At 41.4% G+C, this 24,534-nt stretch overlaps 1 protein-coding gene across 3 annotated transcripts in view; it reads right to left on the bottom strand.

The window, feature by feature from the left end:
- The window catches only part of PHACTR3 (phosphatase and actin regulator 3), a 115,860-nt gene that overhangs the window by 38,507 nt on the left and 52,819 nt on the right, over positions 1–24,534 (bottom strand). For 2 of the 3 annotated variants that reach the window (XM_030009734.1, XM_030009736.1), the window contains exons 2-6: positions 14,715–14,876; positions 13,741–13,818; positions 9,325–9,507; positions 3,907–4,110; positions 460–724 (exon numbers count right to left, since the gene is read on the bottom strand). In XM_030009734.1, coding sequence (XP_029865594.1) covers positions 460–724; positions 3,907–4,110; positions 9,325–9,507; positions 13,741–13,818; positions 14,715–14,876 — 892 coding nt within the window. The remainder of the gene's footprint in view (positions 1–459; positions 725–3,906; positions 4,111–9,324; positions 9,508–13,740; positions 13,819–14,714; positions 14,877–24,534) is intronic. The other variant, XM_030009735.1, reaches the window with a different exon arrangement.

A 24,534-nucleotide genomic window follows, 5' to 3' on the forward strand; every position in this document is an offset into this window, starting at 1 on the left:
AGTACCCAATGTACTCCCACACAAGCATTTGTATTAAAACTGGATACCGTATATGCTCATGTATAAGCCAAGAGACATATACTGAAATAGTAGCATTTCTCATATGCAGAGTACTGATATTTAGAGCAGGATATGCCTTAGCTACTCTAACTTGGCATCTTGTGGGGAGATTTTCTTTTGCACTAGGTGAAGGATTATCAAATGATTCTACCTGTTTGAAAACCTACTTCCGTGTCACCATAGCCTCCTTATAAAGGAAGGAAATACTTTGGAGTAACTGCCAGATTTAAGCACCTTAACCAGAAGTGGATGTTCAAAGTAGTGACATCAAGAGGAAGGCAAACCCAAGCTGTAGGAATAAATAAAATGCTAATAACAGGGTAGGAACATTTACCAAGAGAAATGGTTTAGTGGAATGACTCTTCTCATGCACCCATATAGCCAAGAGGCTGTAGGTACCTGTCCTGCCGGTGTTTGGTGGCCAGAGCCCTGTGGAGTTCTTCAATGACTCTGCTGGGAGGTAAAGGCAGGTGGACGGCAGCCAAGTGAGGGGAACCGGTTGGCGTTGTTACCTGTCCTCTGACATGGGGATCTGAACTTTTCTGGCCAGAAGGATGGAAGAGGGCAGCTTGTCCTGAGATTTGGGAGGAACCAACAATGACATAATTCTTCAGGATGGTAGAAGGAGGAGATTTCATGGCTGGGTCATCTATTTCACTTCCTGCTGTCAAAACACAAGAGGGTAAGAGGTTGTGCAATGCTTCTTATTTTTTTGCACTCAGAGTCTGCACTGAAGTTAATTTGTTGTGTTGAACAGAGGAAAATGGTGATGTTTTGTTCTTGCTGGGAGGTAACTAGTTAAGCTGAGTAACTATCTGAATTCAAAAGGCTCATGCTACACAGATCCAGATCCTTGATCTAGCAAAATAGATGCCTCCCCCATTTCCCCTCTTTCCCACAGTATCAGATTCTCCTTTTTCCCAGCCCACCAATGCATTCTTGATTGCCAGTACTGTTCCTCCTAACCACCAATGGCTTACACTGTGGTGGCTTTCCAATCTAGCACTTTCTCTGCTGGACTCTGGCAGACGGTATTAAAATTTATGCACTGTGGTTCTCAGTCTGGACAAAATGTACCAGTGTCTATTATCTGCTCTTCTGTGATTGCTTCACAGCTTAGACCTCTGTCTTTCATATGCCAGTTGAGGAAATGCCAAAATCATTATAATATGAGGATAATGTTTGCATAACAAAACTTGCCAAATCCAAATGAAAGATGTGGTATTGAGCACTAAGAAGAAACAAGAAGGTTGGGACAATCTAATGGTTTTTATTTTTTATGCATTGTAAGCATTTGGTTGGAAATTAGACTTTGATATATACATTTCTCTAGCACCTGAGTCCAAAACGCAGTGGACATTTCCCTGGTTGGAAATTTGGTAGTTTCACACTCTTAAGATAACTGAACATCTGGCCTGAAAAAGATACTGATTAGTTTTTCTGTTCTGCAGTTCTCTTCGCCTTTCCCCTTTCCTCTATATCTCTGTCCCAAGCCTCTGGCATATGGTGTGGTTTACACCAATAGCTCAGTCTGTGTGTAAAAAGGCAATACAAGTTCTTCATACAAGAGAATATTTATTTTCTCTTGTTGCCACCTAGTGTTTTAAACAGGAATTTAAACTGACACAGCTTGTAAGGCTTTTGTACAAACTTGTTTTCAGAGATAATTTTTACTTTTTTCACTAGTGAGATGAATCCCTCAGTTCATAGCAGAGAAAAATTTCTGCTCAGGCCAGGATTGTCCTGAAATACCCATGTAAAAAGCGCTTGGTTCCTATTAGCATGGTAATTTACTGGAAAACTGGAGAGGACAAAAGTAGGTTTGAATATTAACTTCAGTTATTAAATATTTCCTCTCAGACCCAGCATCCTGCATAATGGTTATCAACTACATGCCACTGCACAGTGAGAGAGGGTGTCTGTGTTTTCTGAGAGCAAGAACCCTGGGTTCAGCTCAACCCTAAAGCAGGAAGGGAGGAGACTTTGTTTCATTTTTATACCTGCTAGTTCCTGGAACAGGTCAAGAGCCAATTTTGTCCTCATTGCAGCTTGGGCCAATATTGAGAGTTGAGAGTTTCCTTAGATCACACCTTATTTGTCCTATTGACAGCTGTTCAGTGAATAATCTTGCAAAGTGATGTCTTGGCACCTTGCCTTGTTCCCCCTCTCTCTGTGATTAATTTGTGCTTGGCTTATTCCTCACTCCTCTGCTAACAGCATCTCTGACATCGTTAAGGGGGAAAAAACTAAACACAAAAGAGCTTTTCAACCTCTTAATCTTCCTTTTCTTTCATAATCGTTCTTTCTCTCTCCCCATACATTTGTATTCCCTTTCACTTATTGATAGTATTTGTTTAGTCTTAACTTATCACTGCCTCCACGTTCCACACAAAAATAAACAAATGTATAATCACTATTGAAAAAGGGTCTATAGTTATTGCAGTAATTGAGAAAACCAAGAGTTGTTCTTTGTGGATAATTTAGATGAGAATGAAATACCAAAACTCAGAATATCGTAGATGTTACAGGAAATACTTTGGTTAAGCACCAAAATATCTAGACTCAAAATGCTGTGAAGTGCCTGGTGGAGCTGTGATGTCGTTACCCTCTATGGGTCAGGTTTTCCAAACAGCCTACATCTCGTGCAGAGCATGGCCTTATCATCAGTTGAGCAAAGTCAAAGGGGTGTCCTGACTGTGCCTGTTCATGTTGCAAGGTGGAAGGGGCAGGCTAGAGCCGGACCCATAGCACAGAATGTTGAAGCAATCTGAACAGCAGCTCCCAAGGAGCATTATGATACCATTTTGAATCCAGCTCCCACTTAAATTCTTACAGCTTTTAAGCATGGACAAAATATGGATATTTTCCATGGGAAACAAATACTTGTAATTTTCCTCAAAAAGACTGAAAACTTCAATATTTTCTATGAACCCCAGTGGTCAGATCACAATGCCCCTCTGACATTTTGTTTCCTGGTGACTTTGAAAACCCTATTCATTGTGCCAGTAGATCAGCGTGGATGCAAATCTGGGCTGAGATAATGACTGTCATTTAAAAGTCTAAATATCCAACAGGTCTGACATTTAGATGTCAGGACTTGGTTCTAATTTGCAATAAGGCCCTTTTAACTGCTTTTACCATATGTAGGGGCCCTAAATTGGAACAAACTAAAATCATATTCACTTTAACACCCTTTCTGCAGTGCCAGAATGTGGGAAAATGTAACAACATTGGCAATACATTAGAAAACCAGGTCCAGATGAATTGCTCTTGAAACATTCAGTGAAGTCTGGCACAGAGGATTGCTTTGTGGGAGCCAGGTGTATCACTTCTGTGCATTCTGTGTAACTAGACCAGATTTCATAGCTCTAGTTTAGACCTACCCTAGAGAGCAAACCCTTCAGACGGAAACCTCTACAGAACCTATTGACTTGAACTTGATTTTGGCTGTTATACTGTTATCTAGCAGCAGTCTAGGTAATGAAAACATTTAAATCTTTCTTGTGTTTTATGGCATATCGATATGAACATTTGATTCAGCAGATGTTTGCAGTTGGTTTGATTTGTTTTACATGTGTTTAGTGCAACAGACTTGCAACAAATAATCCCCTGAGAGATTCAGATAAAAATGTGAAGTACAACGATTAGTGCATTGTTATCAGGGAACTGACCGCTCAGTTCATGGAAATCATTAGTGTTCTGTTCACTCAATATAACTAGCCTGATTCACAGCAGTTTGCAGCAATAGGCTTAAAAAAGGATGTGAGAAAAAAATTATATACTGTGCTGTATAGGCAAACAACACATAAGGGATGGGAAAGTCTTTACTGACCAGTAATGACTGACCTGTTACGCTCTTTGTGATTTTGGAGATTGCCTTAGGTGGTGGAGCTGGGAGCAACGGAGGACTGGGAAGCTGTGCTGGGTTTCTTTCTGTCTGTTTCTGGGGGGAATCTGTGGATTCACATACAAGTAAGGCTTGTGGACTGTCTTCAGATGCTGGCAGGCTGGCATCTTCTAATTCTTCCGTGGGTGCTGAAGGTTTCTTGGCTAGTAGGAAGATGAGTAAAATCAATGGAACATGAAGTTAATAATAATGATAGGCCAGGGGACAATGCCAGGAACATTCAGAAAAACAGAACACATGGCACACAGCTAGAAGCACTTCTTTTCCATAGTGAATATAATTGTTGTGTGAAATAGCCAACCAGCCAAGGCAGGTAAAGAATAAAATGTATGAGGATATTGAAGAAATGTTAGTTTTGATGTTCCTGAGAAAACTGCTGAGCATCCCTTACTTCCCTAAAGCCTTTTTCCCTTTCCTTTATTAATAATGAATACAGCAAGGCAAAGCAACTTTTGAGAACTGCAATGAATTTTCTTACAGCATGCACCTGCAGTGGCACAGTTACTGAGTGAGTACTCTTCTGTACTAGGAACACACGGCTAAAGGGCAAAGAGTATCAAACCAGTAATATTACATGAAAGCTGACTTTCCAATTGTTTGTTGTACACATTTATTTTCACAATTTTATTTTTATCTTATTTAATACATGACTTCAACTTGCATCCCAAGTCTTCTGTTACTGTACCTGACTCCAGAACTGCTGAGTCTTTCCTGAGGTTAAAGTTGATAACCAGGAAAAGCCTGCCATAAAAAAGATTTGCCATTGGATCTCAGCAGCTCGTGCGAAACAGAGAATCGGTGAAGTACTTAAGAAAAACTCCAATCACCAAAGCCTTAATTTGAGATGGTGAAGCAGTGCTCATTTCAGGAGTGCCTCATGAAAGATGGCAAAAGCACTTAGCTCTTAAAGTTAGTGCAGGCTGAATCACTGAGCAGTTCATCAAATTGACCTGGCTGTGATGAGGGCACAGGGGAATAGATCCAGAAAGCCACGAAGCTGAAGCAAGACATAGGTGAAATTTCAGTGGTGAAGTCCAAAATTAACATCCTTGAATCCTGCTCAGATACCAGCTGACTCTGGCAGTGCTTAAACTCTCACAGTGCCTCACTGTTTGACTTTCACACCCTGTTACATGTCCTGATCTCTGCCTTGGCATATGTGTGGACCCACAGAGAGGCTTGAGGCTGACTCTGATCCAGGACCCCAGCCACAGCCAGGCTCTCTCCAAACTGCCTTTCCAGCCGCTATGGGTTCAGCAGCAGCCATGAGAGTTATTTTTCCTACCCTAGCAGGTGAAACACTCATCCAAATGGGGAGATCAGTGTTTAAGTATCTCCTCAGCACAGAATCATAGAATAGTTTGGGTTGGAAGGGACCTTTAAAGGTCATCTAGTCCAACCTCCCGTGCAATGAGCAGGGACATCTTCAACTAGATCAGGTTGCTGAGAGCCCCGTCCAACCTTGAATATTTCCAGGGATGGAACATGGGCAACCTGTTCCGGTGTTTCACCACCCTCATTCTAAAAGTTTCTTCCTTTTATCTAGCCTAAATCTACCCTCTTTTAGTTTAAAACCTTTGTCCTATTGCAACAGGCCCTGCTAAAAAGTTTATCCCCATCTTTCTTATAAGGCCCCTTTAAGTACTGAAAGGCTGCTGTAAGGTCTCCCCGGACCCTTCTCTTCTCCACGCTGAACAACCCCAGCTCTCTCAGCCTGTCTTCACAGGGAGCTGTTCCAGCCCTCTGATCATTTTTGTGGCCCTCCTCTGGACCTGCTCCAACAGGTCCCTGTCTTTGCTGTGCTGAGGACTCCAGAGCTGGATGCAGTACTCCAGGTGGAGTCTCACCGGAGCAGAACATGAGAGAGGTCCAAACTGCTTGGGCTGGATAAATGGCAAATCCCACTCCTTTTAGCATTTTGGATTGTCTAAACAAAGTACATTTCCCTCCAAACCATTCTAGGGCATCTCCTAAAAACTCACAGCAGTGGGCACCCACAGCTGCCACGTCACAAATCTTTTCTTGGCTCAGTTTTATGTCTTGTTTGGAATACAAGCTCTCGGTATTAATGAACATTCAGCATCCTCGTGTTCAGAGTGTGTGGGGAGGCACCAGAGCACTTAGGCAGTTGGAAACAATAGCATTGGCAAGATAATAGCATTTAATTTGTTGACAAACAGATTAATAAGTATGCCTAGAAGAGGAGGAATGAGTATTTATCATTCAAAAAAGACAGGAAAGTAGAATAAATATGCATCGTTAACAGGAATTCTTGTGAAATTTGGCTTGCTAGGAAAGCTGCCGTATGTGGTAGTTGCCTGAATTATAGAAGAAAATAATTTTCTTTTAAATATATTTCTAGGGAAATGCTTTGTATTTTTGTGCCTACTGCATAGAAGACAAAATGTGGAATACAGAAAGAGAAAAATAAAGTCACTAATGGGTTACATTACAGAAGGATCAAGAGCTCCAGTAGATGTTAGTAGCTTGATAGGAAAATTAGTCAGATTTGAGTGCATTCCCCTGAGTGGAGCGATACTTTCTTCTGGCAGTAACTTCACTGAAATCAGTAGACCTCCCTGTGACATAAAGTGCTGTTTGACACGAATTCAGAGGAGCAGTCATAGTGGGACCTTTCCCATAGAGAAGATGAATCCAAAACACACTTGGCCTCAAACATATCTTTTTGTTTCTGAACTCCACCCTGTTCTAAGAGTGGTATCATGAAAACAAACTGGCATTGTGCACTGTTGCCTAAAGAATGTCCATTTTACATTCCCTGCAAAGAATGCTTTGCTTCTGTTTTTTTTTTTTTGTGGTTGTTTCTGGTAACAACAGCACGTTTGACTCAGTCTGAAGGCAGACCTGAGTCTGGAGTACACAAACCTATTAACAGATTTCATACTGCAGAGTGAATATTATCCTGCTGAAAATATTCCAAGTGCTCAACACTAGACTCCTTGCCAGAGTAGCTAATTATTCATGGAGTGCCACTTGTCAAAATGCCATCTCACTACTAGGTAGAAATCCTCCCCTTGGGACTGCCCCTAAGCCCATTGGCTAGGTTAGGTGGGAAAAACTGCCCTTTTTCTGCTTAGGGTGTTCTTTTTCTGTATATTAACCAGACATGAAGTCTACATGTATTTCCTTTTGTTTCCTTCTCTTCCCCTCCCTGGCCTTCATCCCACATCCTCAGGATGAAATACGACATATTGGGTATAAAGCAAATATATTAATTTTGTTTCTAGCTGGTCAAATATTCATATGAATTTGTGGAAAGACACCTACTGCACTGGGCCTGGATTGAGCCCAAGGACAAACGTTGTAATAAACTCAACATTATAACAAACTTAGCAATACAGTCTGACAATTTGGAAGAGCTTTCCTACCCCATGAATTCGTTAAGGTGGACTCAGTAGAGATGGGAATGCTAGAATGCACAGACAGGGATAAATTAGCACATAAAGACTAGATCAACAATAATTATTTTAAAAGCGAAAGGCCACTGATGAAAGAGGTGGGAAGATTTCCAACAAATAGGAGTGGAGTCTCACAGACCAGGGAGACAGGAGAAGGTAATCCCACTGTTAGTTTTTGGAACCTGGAGAAATGACACCTCAAAAAATGAAGGAAAAGAAATGCAGAAGAGAAGAAAGGTTGTGCTAGGGAGACAATAAAAGGAACTAGGATTAGAGAAAGAGACATAAGAAATTGGGATGATTTTGAAAGCCTCAATACACAATTTTGAACACAGTGTAAGGTAAATTTTAAATCATCGTACTAGGTTTTGCGGAGCTGTGAGGTTAAATGCATGATACATTATTAGTGCCATCTTTCCAGAATAGCCTTTCCCAATGATAAGAATTAGAAGTTCAGAGAGATATTTCCTTAGTGATATGGAATGAAACACTCTAGAAAAGAGTAAAAAAAAGACCTGAAGGATTCTGGTCAAGATCTTGATCTGGTTGTTCTAAGAACAGGGAGATGAATGGGTTTTGCCTCAATTAATTTTTAGGGTAATACAAAACCAAACACAGCCATAAACGATAGAGTTTGAAGAGAAAGGAAAATAGCATTAAGGGCATGTATTAATAGAGGCTCTCTGTCTCCACTACGTCTCTCAAAATAGAGACAAAAAAGAGAGAGGATAGATCTTTAGAAGCCTACATACAATGCTTTGGGATATTTCTTGATGAAATAACACATGTACTTGAAATGAAGAAGGTGATGGGTGATGGAAAGGTGGTGTTAAACTTACAAAAAAATCCTTGTGATGCGCAAACATAAGGAGAGATACTCTTTGGGAGACAGAAAGGTTTCTGTTGTCAAAGCAATTAAGAGTGAAGTGGAGCTACAAATAGGCCAGAAAAACAATATTATATACAAGCCAAACAGCAAAGGGGAACAAAATTACATGAATCATGGGGATGGAAAGGACAGGAGGAAAAGGAAGTGGGAAAGGATAAAGCAAAGAAACAGAAAACACGTGCAGAGAATGATTTCCATTCCATCCAACCTGCTAAAACAGGTTGAGGGCATAAGCAGGCAGCATTGCTCAGCAAACCACAGCAGGTAGGGGTGGGCTTGGCGAAAGTGGCCAGGAGCTGGAACCCCAGAGAAAGCAGGGCATGAGGGGGTGGGATGGAGAAGAAAAGGCAACCAGGGCAGATGGAGAAGGTGTAAAGATTGACCAGAGGGCAGGAAGATCTGTAATCACTACATGGCAGTCCTCACGAACTAAGATAAAGCATTATCTCTGCAGCTTTGCATTTCTTGGTTGTCAGGAAGTGAATGGAAACCCTTCGGCTCCTGGGTTGTGCCTGGCTACTCTGGTCCCAAGGAACTGCTGTCACGGATGAGCTCTGCCGGAGCACAGTTGCATGAAAGGAGCTTGGTTTAGCTTATCAGTGCTCCTGGTATTGAACTTCACTTGTATTTGCAGCCTGTTGTAGACAGGGTTGTGATATGGACAGTGTGGGCTGTGTATTGACATTGTTCTCCAGAGCCAGGACAAACAATTTCAGGCTTGGCACAGAAGTTTAAGAAATGTTTTTAGGAGACACTTGTTTCATCTTCACAGCAGTCACTGCTAATACCAAAGGGGCACCATGCCAAGACTGGATCAGCTCATAATCCAACTAATCCCATTATGCCAAGCTTTGTGTGGTCCCTCAGTTCAGTAGCAGTCTCAAAAAATCACTGTTTTTAAGTACTGATTGCTAACTTAGTACGGGCTGACCTGAACAAGGTGCTCTGACCCTTTAATGCACTGACATATTTCACTCCTCATAAAGCAGCTTAGCAGAAATATTTTTTTAACATTTTTTAATTTCTTTAAAACATTTTAGATCCAATACCTGCATCTTCTTTCAGCTCATCCAAATGCAGCTCCTCACCAAACGAGGTCACATTCGTTGTGGCTGCTATTATACTCTCTTGCTGCACATCTTCTGAGGCAAGTGCCTGGCACACAGGAGGTGGAGGGTCGCTCTGCGTTGCTCTCGTGGGATCGTCACCAGTGCAGGCTTTGCCTTCGGTATCTAAAACACCAAATCATTTAATCTTAACTAAACCATGAGCAGCGAAAGCTGAAACTCCCTGCTATCCTCTTGAGAAGAGTGAGTCTCAAAGCTGGTAGTGCTCAGGGGACTGAGATTTGTCTTAGAGCAGCACCTGATCTCTAACAGTGTTAAGCATCTGTAGTGCAAAAGTTGTGGAGACCAGCCCATCTGGATACTAATATCCACCCAGTCTTCTCAATGGGGTACCTTTTCCCATGGGCATCCAGCAGCCTGGGCAAATGGCCATCGTGCATGTACGGGAAGTCCCTGTACTCTGGAAGCATCTGCTATGTGGGAGATGAGCACAAGCATGGGAAATCAGAGGTCTCTGGGTGAAGGCAATTCCTTGCACAAGCAGAGATCATGGTACAGTGTGTTCACGGGTTGGTCTGACATGTCTGAGTTGTGTCAGGCTCCGTGCATGACACGCTGCCATCCAGCTGCCCCAGCAGTAATGTCGGAGCCTTACCGAAGACAAGGCTGCTAATATTCCCTACCAAGCTGTAGGTTTTGAGCATAGTTTTAGTTACTCAGCTTTGAAAAGTGTGTTCTGTGTGATTGAGCTGATCAGAAATTCAAATCCTTCTTCATGCAGACCTAGAAACTGCTCCCTTTGCTTACTCTGAAAGATTTTTGTGCCAGTGATCCCTGCAGCTGTACGCATCTTGATGACTGAAGCTTTTCTAGTACTCTCCTATTCAGGCAAGAGTCCTCAGAATACAAACTATCCTTTTACTTCACGACTCTCTCAGAATTTACAAGATCTACATCACTGTTGCAAACCAAAGAAAGCAATTACTTCCCGCTCTAGCCAGTGCTCCTTGCTGATGGACATGTCTGCTGTCCACCCCTGACCTCCTAACTTGTATTTCTCAGCCCTAGAAACTCCTTTCTGGAAGCTCCTGACAGGGCTATGTTTTCTTGCAATGATATCATGACAAGTTTCTTGAACATTGATTTAAAATAGCTAGCATCCACAGCTACCCCTTTTTAATACTATTTGGACAATCTGCAGAGTAATTGCTTGTGCTTTTGGGTAAGGGTATCAGATTTTGGCCCAGAGATGCTGCGGAAGGGATGCAGTATTTTTGTACGCTGAGCTCACGCAGTCTGCCTCATAATCACGTTTGGTGAAAAGTTACTGTTCTTAAAATAGCCCTTGCAGTAGCACAGTTGCTATGATACAGAGAAGGGGAGGGGGAAAAAGTTCATTGCCTACATTTCAGCTCATTGTGAAGGCAGCCTATACATAATCATCGGTGTATTAACAACTGCCTGCATTACTTGACAGGCAGCCCTTAACTCTCAGTGCTGTAAGTACAGCTACATCTGATCAGTTCTGTGCTCACAATGGGGAGAAATACTGGGGGAAGCTCCCTAAGTGTTTTCAAGGTAACTCTGTGTTGCATGTTCCTCACATCCTTTGGAAAGGCAAGCTGCTGACAGCTGTGCCACAATGAAACTGCAGTCAGAGACACGAGTTCCTTCAGATCCCGGCCGATGGAAAGTGTAATGACTAATGAAGTAATGACAAGCAGAAGACAGCCCTGTTGAAGAATTTCTGTTGAGGAGCGTCTGAGACTCACAACAGTGATGCTCCTGGTCAGAAATGATCAGCTCATGCTTAGATCAAAGTGGGTGTGCTGCTTTGATTGGCAATGGGTCCCAACACCGTATTTTAGAGATCATCCGGGGACAGGAGAAAGCACAGAGCTTAGATCCACTGGTAAGGCAAGCAGCAGAGTCTTGAGTATTGCAAAGTAATCAGATGAAGTAGGGCTGTAATTTTGTTGGGGATGAATCCCACTGTATGCCAGACCCTGCACCCTGTAACTTCTTACAGAGTGCAAGTTGGTTCTCTCGAGTGAAGCTGTATTTTGGGTTCATTTTTCAAGGAGCAGTTTGGCATCTGCCCCGTGCGAGCAGACCTGGAGAGGAGGGAAGGACAGAAGGGGCCCAGGCTGTGCAACTGTGCAGTGTGTCTGGGCAGCTGGGTTTTGGGGTTGTGTGAGGAGAAAGGGTGACATAACCTGTTAGGATGACTCATCACCAAAGCAAGGACAGTGCAGTTTCACCCTGGGCTGCTCACAGATTGATGCAGATTCTGTGCTAGCTTTGTGGTTTGCTCTGAGCCAAACAGTCAAGTTCAAAATGCTGCTTGACAGACCTTGTGCTATAAACTGGAGTGTGACACGGCTATTGTAAAAGCATGAAGCGGATCTGGAGGTTTCTCAGACTACAGCTTCATCCCAGTTTGAGCTATTTATGAAAGTGAGCAGGAATCAGGTCTGTGGAAGTGGAGTAGAGCCTGATGAAATAGAGGGATTTTAGGATTTACTGTACTCTTTTAGCGTAGTATTGCTGCTTTGACAATTGCAACTTATTGCATAAACGAGGACTTAGCCTTGAAACTGCTGCCACTGCAGCTCAGTCCAAGTAGGGCACTAATCATTTACTGAGAATTATTTGGGTCAATTTTTTATTCCAGTTAATAAGCTGCTTCTACTAATAATATAATAAAATAACCCTGGAGATTCACAACACTCTGTAAAGACAAATAACTTGCAGGCGGCTGCAATGTCCTTCAACTGACTGTTAGCCGTTCTTTCCTTTCTGGGCAGCAGGGTGGTACTGAAAATTTGTTTGATATTTATAGGAGCTCTATGCAACTTTATTGCAGACAGGTAAGCAGTCTGTTTGCAGCTGCCTTTTTAAAAGCACAGCTTGTCATCACTGCTCACAGGATTATATGTATTTATTTAAACTATTTTAATTTTGTTAAAATGATCTTGCAACTCAGCATCATCTGTTTTCCTCCCAACCAGTTCTTTATACATGGAAGAGGTTTATTGATTCATTATTATTATTACCTTTTAATGTGCTCTACAGAAGTTTTATTTTACTGTTCTTTTGCAAAGCTTTAGATATGCATGTCTTCAAATTCATGGATTATGGGCAACTTTCATACTGCTAGCAGAAATGGGGTGTATTTTTCTATCCAATAGTGCTAATATGCTAATAGGGCAACTAATCATCTAGAATTATGAGAGACACAAAGAGTTCAATGGGCAGAAATTAAAAATGAGCTTTCTAAAAACTTCCATTTTAGAATAAGCTGATGGTTTGATAGATTATTTTTTTAACTTGAACATAAAACTCATATTCAAATAAATCCAGTAAAATAATATGAAAATTGCTTTATTGCAATGAAAAAAAAAATCCTGTTTAAAATGCTCTTTTTCTGACTCTTCAGTTGCTCAGTTACACTCCAGCATAGCATCGCTGAGTATTGTCCCACAGGCTATTTATAGGCATGGCATTTGTTTTATACAAAGAAACTCAATTATTAGTTTCAAAGAACATAATTTCTATCTATCATATTGGTCAAACTCAAAAGGCCAGTCTTTCTTTATGACAGTACTTTCTGCTGTAAAGTTTTCAAAGTAAAGATGGATTTACTTTTTTTATCTCTGTTTAGGTGGGAATGGCAATTGGCATGTTGTCCATAACACTGGGAGCTCACTTGACCTCACAGAATAGTCACCTAGATCTCTGTCTCCCTTGAGCATCTGTCAGGGCTTTGGAGCAGGGATATACAGAACCACAGTCCTTTGTGCATGTGTGTGACACTTTATCATCTTTCAGTCAATGACTTCTGCTGAACCTGGTTTGTACTCAGGAAAGCTTTAAAATGACACCAAATGCTTCACTTTTCCATGTGAATGAAAGACAGGCAGAATGGTAATATGTTTTGTCACAAACTTGGTTTACCGGAAAGACAGCTGAAAACATCAGATTAGTATCATTTTATGAGATTTGGATTCATGGGTTGTACATGTTAGCTGAATGCATCTGTATGTCTAAGTTTATATTTATACCAGCTTTAGCTGACTTTCTTGGCAGTAGGATTTAGCTAGGTTTAGAGCAATTGCATAAAACATACGTACCAGCTCAGATTGCACCGTGTATAAATCAAGTGAAGATGGACTTGCATTCAAGATGGTAAAACATCAAAAATTAAACTGCATGGATTGATTGCAGCAGGGAGGAATTTGATGAAAGACATGCTTAATTCAGATACTGAATTTTCCTCTCAGAATTGAAGGTTTTCTTTTTCATTCATTTGATTGTTAGGTTTCTTCTTTTCCAATTATGTGTTTCCTATTGTCCTGAAAAAGACTCCGATAAAAAAGGTGAAGAATATTTACTTACCTTGTTCCATCATCTCCAGAAGGCCTTTCTTAATGAGTTCATCCCGACCTTGCCGTGCTGTCATCTTCTTCTCCAGCACTGAACAAAGTAGTAGCATAACACAGCACCAGTTAACAACAGAGTATTCGTATAATGGAGTGAGAAAGATGCAATGTGGAAATTCCCTCTAGTCTGAACTGCTGTGTGCTTGGAAAGAACTGCAAAGATTTTGTTTTGGGGAGCATGGACTGGTCAGCCTGTTTGTGCCTTTTCCTTTGTTAAAACGGCTGTAAAATCACCTACATGTAGAGCTGAGATTTACGATCTAACCTACTGTCTGATCACACTGAGTGCAGAGTAATGGGGATATTAAAGCCTTCACGCTGTTTTATGCAGCGTGTTGGAGCTGCCTTAGGAAGCGGTGTCCTTTACTGTGACACTCCACAGGATATCGGGGCAAGTGAAGGGAATTGCACCATCCTATCCTAGGAAAAGGCAAGTGAGTTTGTCTCCTTACTGATCTCCTGGGACATCCCTGGAGACTAGAGAGAGCATGCAGCACTGTGTGCTGGGCTCCTTCACCACAAAGACAGCTGCTTGAGGGAAGGCATTTTACAGGCTGTATCTCCCTCCTGTCACTTTTCATAATGTTACTGTGACCTATATAATCTTCACCCCTAATAAAAGGGGTGATGATACTTGGGGCCATAAATGTAGCCTATTTTGGAGAAGGGACAGCCCATGAAAAGCAGTCTGTGTTGAGGTTTATGCTTCACTCTCATATTTTGACCTTTTCTTCTAAATGTACTATATTGTATTATATAGGAAGTCAGCCTATATGGGCTCTTTCTAGCGTTAAACATTATTAATCTGTAATATGCTGAAATCTTTGAATTAGGTTTAGATCAGGTCACCATTAACATTTTCTATGTAAGCAAATTTCACCCAGGCTAAACTTTGCTCTGTGCAGCATTACTCTCTTGTTCTCATCCTACCTGCAGATGTCTGCTTTAGCTTCTCGTTTTTCTTTTTCCGCCACTTCCATGGTTTGAAGATCCTGCCCAGTGTTGCCAGTTTGCTGTTCCTCCTCACTGGCGGAGTTCGAATCCCTGAGACCAAGTAGTCAGAACGCATTGCAGGGGACTGCTCCATCTCATCTGAGAGGGGAAAAGAGGAAAGCCAGCTGTTAGACAAAAAGCTTCAGCATAGACTTGGAAAGGGGAGGCGAAGGGAGGCTCACCGGCTAACAAGCATTCAGTCTAGTCACCAAGATAAGCAGTGCAAGACTTTGAAAGAAAGTCTCTGCATTGCTGGAGCCGGCAGCCAGGCTGAGGGACGCCAGCCAGAGAGGCATTCAACCTCACTGTGCCAGCCCAGTGCTTCCTACCAGCTGCTCTCTTGAATCTGGTCTTGCACAGTACCTGTCTGGATGCCAAATATTTCAGTATCTCCACTGCTGCCATCCCTCATGGATTTATCAGGGCTATTAGGCCCACAGAGAGGGGTGTGTGCTGAATTTGTACACTCTATGCTTTATTCCATCGCCTTCCTACCTTTGCCCATGCCTGGTACTCACCAAGGTAATGGTGTTACTCTCCCTCCCAAGGGCTGTGTGTAACTGCATTGCAGCCTTCTGAAACATGGAGAGCTGAGAGCTCCCAATAGCTTTAATAGGAGCAGTAGAAATTTAACACATCTGTAAATCAGGTCCATGCGGCCTGCAGTTAATCATGTAAATGTAATGTTCATTTAGAAAATTTCAGACCTTTATGAAAAGCTGAGAGGAAGTCTGAGAAAGCTGAGGTCCCTTCTGAATTTCCAGCTTCCAGTTCTGTTTTCAGACCACAGGATATTGCTGCCTTTTAAATGAACTCTTTTCATGTAAGCTAACACAGAACACACTGACTTGTGTGAGCTAATGCAAATCTTTTATATAAGAATAATTTGTTTGATACGTGCTACATAAGTAAAATCTTAGAACTATTGTGCAAATTTATTCCTTGGAAGCTAAGGGGAAAATTCTTTCCCTTTTGTCCAGCCAAGCCACAGAAATTCAGAGATAATGCTTCAGCTGGAAAAGCAATTTAGGTATTTTTAATATTTTGTCTTGAAAATACACTGTAAGTTTTGCTTATAGACAAGTCTTGCACGAAACAATACATACTGACTATTCACAGTTGTGTGCTAGCCCGTACCATGAAAGAAAGTAGCACAGTTCCATAAATGGGGTTATTGATGTCTTTACTGAGATTTGTGTTCGAGCACCAATACAGTGATTGTTAAAAGAGAAGCTGCCATTAGTCATCAGACATGTTACATGAATAAAAACTAAATGACAATTTGTATTATTTTTTCAACAATCGGTTATGATTTCAATGAGCAATGTGGAGCTATGAACATATGTACATTTCCAGGTAATTTCGCTCTGGAACAACAACATTTATCATAAATTGCTTTATGACTGCAAGATAAAAACTATATAGCATCTTCTAGGCTTTGTTTTTAAGTTAACAGGGTGAAAATGCTTAAATCACAGCATGGAGGTGGGGATTTCCAAGTAAACAGGAAACAATTTTTGGAAGAATATTAAACACAGCAGGCGAATGAACACATTTCTCCTCTTCCATTTAATTTTGAAAATACTGGTAATTGAGATGAATCATTCAGTGGAGACAAACTAAAAACTTGGCCACATGAACTATCAGAACAGAGAAAAGGCTGTAACAGTTCCCCCCCTGCCCCATTGTCCATGCCCAGTGAATTTCTCTTTCTATGTTCTGAATTTAGAGCATCTTTTGTCTCATTCCATAGAGTTTATCTTGGAGTTTAATTTAGAAGAGATTTAAAATGTATGTAAAAATGTATTTTTGCCTTTGAAAGAATGGTGTCTACCCAAGGTGATATTTATGATTTACAGTTTGGAGGTCAATATTAAGTTGAGAGCAGAAACTAGCAATGAGCCTAGCACAGAAGGAGAGCAGTAGCCTATAGACCACAGCCAGAGTGCCAAGATATCATGCTCCTTTCCTAACTGCGTATTCAAAAATGAGGAGTATCGCAGAAATAAGCTTTGAAGAAGCAGACCTACTCTTGATTACAGAGATGGCAATGACAACGGAAAATGGCAGGGTAGATCTGCTATTAATTTGCTATTATGATTACTTCAGAGCTGTAATAGAAGCCTCAGAAATTAGCATTTGGCCATTTCTTGTGACATCCCTTGAGTGGGAATGGAACAGTTCACAAAATTAGCTTATCTCAAAAGAGCTGTAGATCAGACTGTAAATCAGACCCTTGTCCCTGGAAGCTACAGTGGAGTAGGACAGCCTCAGCTCAGCGGTCCCTGGTCCTTGCTTATAAGACTGCACTGCTGCTCGAACACTTCCTACCATCCCAGGAATTTCTCAAGCATGTAAGTGAAGATTAAATAAGAAGCTGATTTAAAGCAGTACCTTGGCAAGTTACTTACCCTACTGCATTTCATTCAGGATGTAGGTGTCTGCAAAGTGGTTTAGGCATCATCCATGTTTTGTTTAACACTGGTAGCATAAGATCATTTTACCTTTTTTTGCCAGCTAGCAAGGGATGTAGACAGAACCAGGAAGTCATTCAAACCCAAACCTGTGTGTCTCTAGCAATGCTTATTATTCCAGAATTTCCCCTAAGAAAGAGAATGGGGAGATACTGCAAAAGCACTAAGAATTCCCTAAGTGCCCTGTAGTGATCAGTGTTTCTGTAGTTTCTACCAGCCGCCCTGTCAACTGGGTTTCTTCCATTCCCTTCTGCCCTCTTGGTTGTGGAAATGTAAGTATTTTATGCCTTAGACTTTGGTTACAGATAAAATACAGACAGAAATCAAATGTCAAAGAAGGAATAGTAGCTAAAACAAATGTTCCAGTGGAGGTTTTCGTGGGCTTTTAAACTTTATTAATGCTTCTCATATGGTACAGACAGTTCTTAAGCAAATGGTTTTATCACCTGGTATATTCTCACCATATGCAGTTCCTACACTGTGCATTTGGAGAGATGGACACAAATAAAAATAGATGGAGACACAGCAAGACAGATGTCCTGAAGTCATAAATAACAAGGAAATGGTCTCACTGGCAATAAGAATCACAAGAAAGCCCTTGGAGCTCCTCATTTCCAGTCAGTTCATTTTTTCTTGGTTGTGGGTTGGCTGCTTGGAAGATAAGAAGTTGACAGCACAAAAAGCAGTTCCCACGTACAGCAATGAATACTGAAGGAGAAGGCGCGCCTAAATATCAGCCAGTTCCTGCAGCCAACATGCTGCCAAGACTTGCCAACCCTCCAACCACTCTGTGAAATATTCAGCACTTTTTTTTAATCTGCAGTCAATATTTTAATTATGCTAACTGTTCTGTGGAATAATGCGGTTATTTCTCCCAGAGCCTGATAGCCTGGGGCCGGGCCATGCAATTACATAGAGGATGTCTGGAAAATATAAACAGCCAAGAGCCAAATCAAGACTCTCCAATCAGCAGGGAGAAATGAGCAACAGCTTAACTAGCTGTGTAATGCAGAAGGATGAGGGACAGTCTTTATACAGGGTCAAGCAAGCACAAGCCTAACCCACAGCATGGCAACCTAACGCTACCCGACACAGGGAGGCCAGGCTCTGCTTGGCCATCACTGCTGAGACAGACCGATTGGTCCCACACTGTCCCACAAGGAGACAGTCGTCAGCCCTGTGGGGCCAGAGGATTCTGTTTATATTGAAATTACTTTCAAGTCCCTCCTGTACCCTCAGAAGGCAAAGGCTTCTGTGCTGGAGCTCCAGATCCAAAACAAACTTTGCATATATCACACAGTTGTGATCTGCTTTATGTGTGTCAAAGGGGTGGAAATGAATGTGGCTGTGCCCCTGCTGATGAAGCCGGGCAAGTGCTTCTTACAGTGCTAGCTGGGGTAATTTCTAGAGCTCCTAACAGTGGTCAAGAGTGTGAATGGTTTGATGTCTGAAACATCCCAAATCAGATGAGGGGAGAGGTTCTAACCTGACAAGTATTGTTCTGCAATACTGCTCTGGGCTGCGGAATAAACCAGGCAGCAGAGAAGAAGGAAACCAACCATAATATTCATTACATTTGGCTGCAGGGTCTGACCCCTCAGAAAGTCTGAGCATCTGCAGCTTCTGTTTACATCAGTAGCAGCTGTGATGATCAGTGTTTCTGAAAAATGCCCCATTGCTTTCTTCTTTAAAATACTGTGGTGACATAAATAGACTGTTCTTCCTGTTAGTCCATTCTCTGTAGGAATTGTGCATGGTTCGTGAGGTTTTTCTGCAGATAGAAGCTCTCCCATTTACAGATGTCAAGTCTTGACTCTATCCCATCCAGCTTCCCACAGAAGCGGGGCAGGTTTGCTGGGAGCACTGTGAAGTTTGTGTCCTGGATGTGTGATGGAAGAGCGCCCTATGCCTGCACATAGCCTTCATTTGTACAGCAGATGGTTTTGGTGCCCAGACGATCATGTCTGAGTGATAACAGTGTTGCGAAATTGAGCATTGGGTTCAGTCAGTTGGGTCTACCTTCTTGGGTTTTTCATGATGAGCCAAATCTAGCTTGATGCCTGGGTGGCTGATTATAGCAACTGCAGGCTGCACTCTGCAGGCTGATGTATGGGAGTTGGGAACATCAGGAATGCAGAGCCAAGTTATACTGACCTTGCCACAGAGAGAGGTTGTAAGAGACGTAGGATACCCTCTTGTGAATACGCAGATTGCAGCAAGAAGTTTATGGGAAGATGAAGGATGCTGAATTTTAATGTGCTGGGAATTTTGGTAACTTAAACTCATGGTAATGGAAGTTGTGCCTTGCTAAATCCTCTGTGTACACTGGTAGGAGAAGGACCACTGAAAAATCTGCAACCTGCAGGCAGTTTAAAAATAACACAGCAGACAAGAGCTGCAGGCAAATTTGTAAGGCAGGCGTGCTCTGTTTTCTGATGAATTGGTTTGTAATGCAGCTCTGCATGTTTTCCCCTTTATTGTCATTGCATCTGTCTTTGCAACTCAGATACAGGGTTAAAAAAGGAAAAAAGGTTCCCTTTTGTCCACTCCAGAGGGTAGAGACAGTGAGTGGAAACAAAATGACCTTTTTGGCTTTTGGGATAGAGGTGCCTTTACCAGTACTAACTCTCGGTGCTGCCTAGAATTAGTGTCTACCTCTAAAAAGGATGTTAAGGAGAATGTCACAGGGAGAGCTGAGCTTTTAAAGGGTTCATGTCTGCAACTGGTCAGTCCCGAATCATGCAAGCCAGATGTTTGTGAGGTTAGCCAAGAAACAGTACTTCTCTGCAAAGGGTGCTCTATACAGAGGGTACTTTTTATCTAGTGAGAGAAACCTGCAGGGGAAAGAAGGCAGAAAGGTTGTCTTGGTTTTAGAGTAAGGACTATCCTGAGCTTTGGGAAAGAGAATTAGCGGCAGGAACAAACCCCTTTTTCCTTAGCTTAGCATCCTAAAAGAGGAAGAACTGATCACATTGATTGAATATGCAGGATAGGGGTAAATTGTTTGTGTCTAGGAGCCTTTGAACACTTCTGTTATGTTCCAGAGAAGCAGAATTCAAACTGAAGAGCTTTTTTATTGCACTAGTTAGATATTTCCTGTGATGGAGCTCTTCCCTGTTCTAAAAATGTTTTCTGTCACCTGCATTTCTGCAGACATGCTCTCTTTCTTGACTGTCTTTGAAAGAAAACTGCAGTGGAATGTTCCAGTTTGAAGTTTCCATTTCAGTTTTTTAAACATATAGTATTTTGATTTTTCCAATTTTGAATGACTGTTAGCAATTAGAAATTAAAATTAGAAATGAGAAAGAAGCTTTTGATGAACCTGAAATTTATTTAAATTTTGAATGACTTTGTATTTGAAGCTGTGAATGTTTCAATATTGGTTTGCTTTGGTTTGAAAAAATTTACACAGAATCCTTTTTAAAACAGAAAGCCTAGTTCCTAACAGGTTAGTTATTTAGAAAAGGCAAGGTACCTGTAGTACATTATTGAATGTAATCATAAGCTAATTTTGGATGCACAGATGCTGACATGACACAGATTGTTGCTCTGACACATCATATTTGTTACACAAGAAAAATATTGAAACAAACTTGGGAAAATTACAGGATTGAGATGCAAATTCAGTCATTTACCTATCAAATTTTTAAGTTTTGTATAGCCAACAGTGTAGGTAAAAATGGCTTGAATTCTTATCTCTGTTCTCAAAATTGTAACCCTTTATGTTCATGATTTCCTGCCTTGGATTTCATCTCACCCAATAGTTTAATCTCATAAGGACACAGATGGATAGTGGGCCAGGTTCATCCATATAACTACGTCATTCATCGAGTTACCTTGGGGGAAAAATCTGGCACAGTAAATTTGTGCAAACTTCAGACTCACGGAGATACATGAAGGCAGGGTGAAAATACTAAGATAAATGGCAGAATGACAAAGGGGAATAGAGTCTTTTATGAGCACCATACCCAAAACATACCTGGGTTCAGCTTCCACTGAGTACAGGCTGGTCTTGGGCTGTATCACCTTTCTTTTAGCCAGGTGGTATGAATCTTGGTTAGGTTTTTATACTTCCCTGCATGAAAATGCAAGTTACTGTGCTTTCTTTCTACCTTTCGTGTGGTCTCCAGAGTCTGAGCTTCCATTTTCACTTCATACTCAAATGTTTGCCACCTATCCTTGTTCTATAATTTCTACTGCTCTTTATTTTCTTAAATTATGATTTAACTTTTTTTTTTTTAATTGAAGGAGGAAAAAAAAAAAAAAAACCACCATAATTTGTGGGTGGTAGGAGGGGGCTGTGCTTGCCAGGGAAGTTTTTTTCCATTCTGTCATGCTGAGCCTCCCTTCAAAGTATTTGGATTTTAAAACCAGCTTTAGCTAAAATGAATGGGGAATCAGATTATACTTATCAAAGGAAAGAGAGCAGGGAAGTGGCAACTCCAGCTAAATCTCTTAGATAAATATGCGCTTTATATGCTTGAGATTTGTGATTTCTTCCAGAAAATGTTCCTTCGGGAAGCTGACGTATCACCTAACAGCATTACCGCCATATGAGCCAAGGTGCAAAGAAATTAATCAGGAACCCTTCATGCTTTTGGATCATTGTGTCAAGTCCCAATAGCACTTCCTGTGATTTACAATGCACAGTGTGACATTAGCAATTCATTAACAAAATAAGTTTTTCAGTGTTTGCGTAAAGGAACTCACAACATGCTTTACCTGGATAAGGAAGAACTAAATAACAGTAAGAAAATGCAACTAATGAAGGATTGTTGTATAATCACAGTTAATTCAGTTACCCAAGCCTGTACAAGATCTTCTTTTGAGAGGGGAAACTTGACATTTGCATGCCTCTCACCCAGTGAGAGCTTCTTCAGGCAGCAGACAGAGCAGCATCTCCTGAGATTCACAAAAAATCTGTTCAGATAAAGTCAAACGAGCACTGCCTCTGTAGAGGGCCAAGAGCCAGACTGTGCACCAAGCCTTGTCCATCCTCCATCTGCAAAGGGTTTTGTACCACACACATGTTACAAATTCCCAGGACTGTGCAGTTTCCCCAGGCCTTTTTGGAGAGATGCTGTTCTGCAGGACCCAAGGAGGCCAACCCCAGGAAGCACAGCAGTGGCTTGAATTATGCTTTCCATGCACTTGTAGTAGTAAAGCTGTTGTCTGCACTGCAGGACCAGTGTTTCATCACCTGCAGTTGTTTAATTAGCTGTAGCCTTGCTGCAAACCTGTTGAAAGGATGTTTTTTATAGCTTCTTCAGGGAATCTGCAGACTGAAACACACCCTGTGCTGTCTACAAGAGGCACCTTCAAATCCATTTCACTGCAGCTTATCCCTGATAGCAGTTACATTTAGAGGGACACGTAACACCCAGGGAAGTCATTGGTGTAAGAGCACCATGCTTGCTAACAGGGAACTATGCATTACTTTTTTCTGGGATTCATGCCCCAGAATTGACCTGTTTAGAGTTTCTCCCATCTATGGGAGTCTATGTCTGTCAGACATACAATCAGCTCTACTTTATATCCATCCCAAACTTGTATATTAGAGAAATAATCAAATCCTCATGTCCTATGCACTTTTATGCCCTTGTAATTTAATGCATAATTTCCTTCTTCCTTTGAACGCATCACAGCTCTCTGTTGGTGCTATGTCACTGTTCAATAACACTACTGCAGATAGAAAACATTTGTTCTGCTTTGTGAAATGCAAGAGCATCTGCCTTTTTTTTTTTTTCCCCCTTTATCACTACTGCTGCTTTGCACTTTCACTTTCCTTACAGCCATTGGCAACAAATACACATTAGTGAACAGTCTCTGGGGCATACTCCAGGCCTGCTATACAGAATAGGACAAAGGTGCGGAAGAAGAAATACTTAGACAACAAAAATATGACATAAACCAGAACAGCTACAGAGAAAGGTAGATAGAAAACAGGCACAGTGACTGAATTCAACTTTTGTGTAAAGGTTATGCATCCAGTCTGGCTCCTTGTAAAACTGTTACAAAGCCGCTAGTGATTTCTACATTTGGTTGGTATGTAAATTGTGATGAAACCCTTCTTAGGAGGTCATATCACCTGAATGAATGGTTAAATACTTTCTAGAGATGGCTTGGTCTGCTCCATATAACATTCTGTAAACAGGAGTCATGTAGGAAATACTTTGAGGGGACCATTGTTTTTAAAGATCCATTTATCCCACTGTCTACTGGTATTTTCCAAAGAGGCAGTTATGCTAAATGCTCAGCAGTCTTCAAAAGACAGCAAGGTACCACAAATACTCTGTTGTCCTCAGCATCCTTGAAAAGGCACACATGTGTGTGCATACACGCAAAACAGAGAGTCAGACAGTACGAAGTCCCCATGGGCAATGGCACTTCTCACCTGTTAAATCTTGTGTTAAAGCTAACATTGTCTGCTCCTTACCATGGCACTATCTCAAGGCTCAGAGAAGGGCTTTAAAGTACTGATCTAACAAAACTGCAACATGCTTAACTGTAGAGATCTGAGTATCTTTAAAAATTAATGAGTTCCTGGGAGGTCCATACTCTAAAAATTGAGATTCTGCTTCCACATTGATGGGCTCTGGTTAACAGTCTTTAAAGTGCTAATAGAGCAATATGCCTTCTAAAATGAAATTCTTTACTGGTTGAGGGCCAAGAGAAATAATTGCATATCAGATTTACTGCAGTGATTATCCCTGTTTGTCTGAAACAAGACCACAATCTATTCCTAATGGGAATGGCAGGATCTTCAGGGCAAGGAATGAACATGGAAATTACTCAAAATATAGAAAACTGTCTCCTCTGCAGGTCTTGGAATTACTCCATTCCGGGTTGTTTTCTTCTTGTATTGTAGGAACTAGGAAAAATAAACTACTGAGTTGTAATCCTTGCCCTGTGTAAGAAATAGAATAGAGAGACAATGTCCCACATGGCAACAACAAAATGAGAATTTGGCAGGAGAACAGTGATCTCTGTCCATTAAATCTCTATGCCACCCAGCAGCCAAGCAGGGAGAACAACTATGAAAACAACTGCTGTTCCTTTTGCTAATGTAATATATTGGTTGTGTCTACATTAGCAAGTAATGCAGCCCATTAGAAGTGGTCTATGACCAGCTGGTGCTGAGGACTCAACATCTTCTGGCATGCATTTAAGTAGTGTGATCTTGTGACTCTAACTTGACAGAGAACGAGCTCTTTCCTCACAAAGTGCAAAGGAAACAAGATTCTTCTTTGAAACAAAAATGCCAACCAAAGTAAACAACCATC

Source organism: Aquila chrysaetos, chromosome 3 (genome assembly GCF_900496995.4).
Source record: "Aquila chrysaetos chrysaetos chromosome 3, bAquChr1.4, whole genome shotgun sequence".
Classification (NCBI taxonomy): domain Eukaryota; kingdom Metazoa; phylum Chordata; class Aves; order Accipitriformes; family Accipitridae; genus Aquila; species Aquila chrysaetos.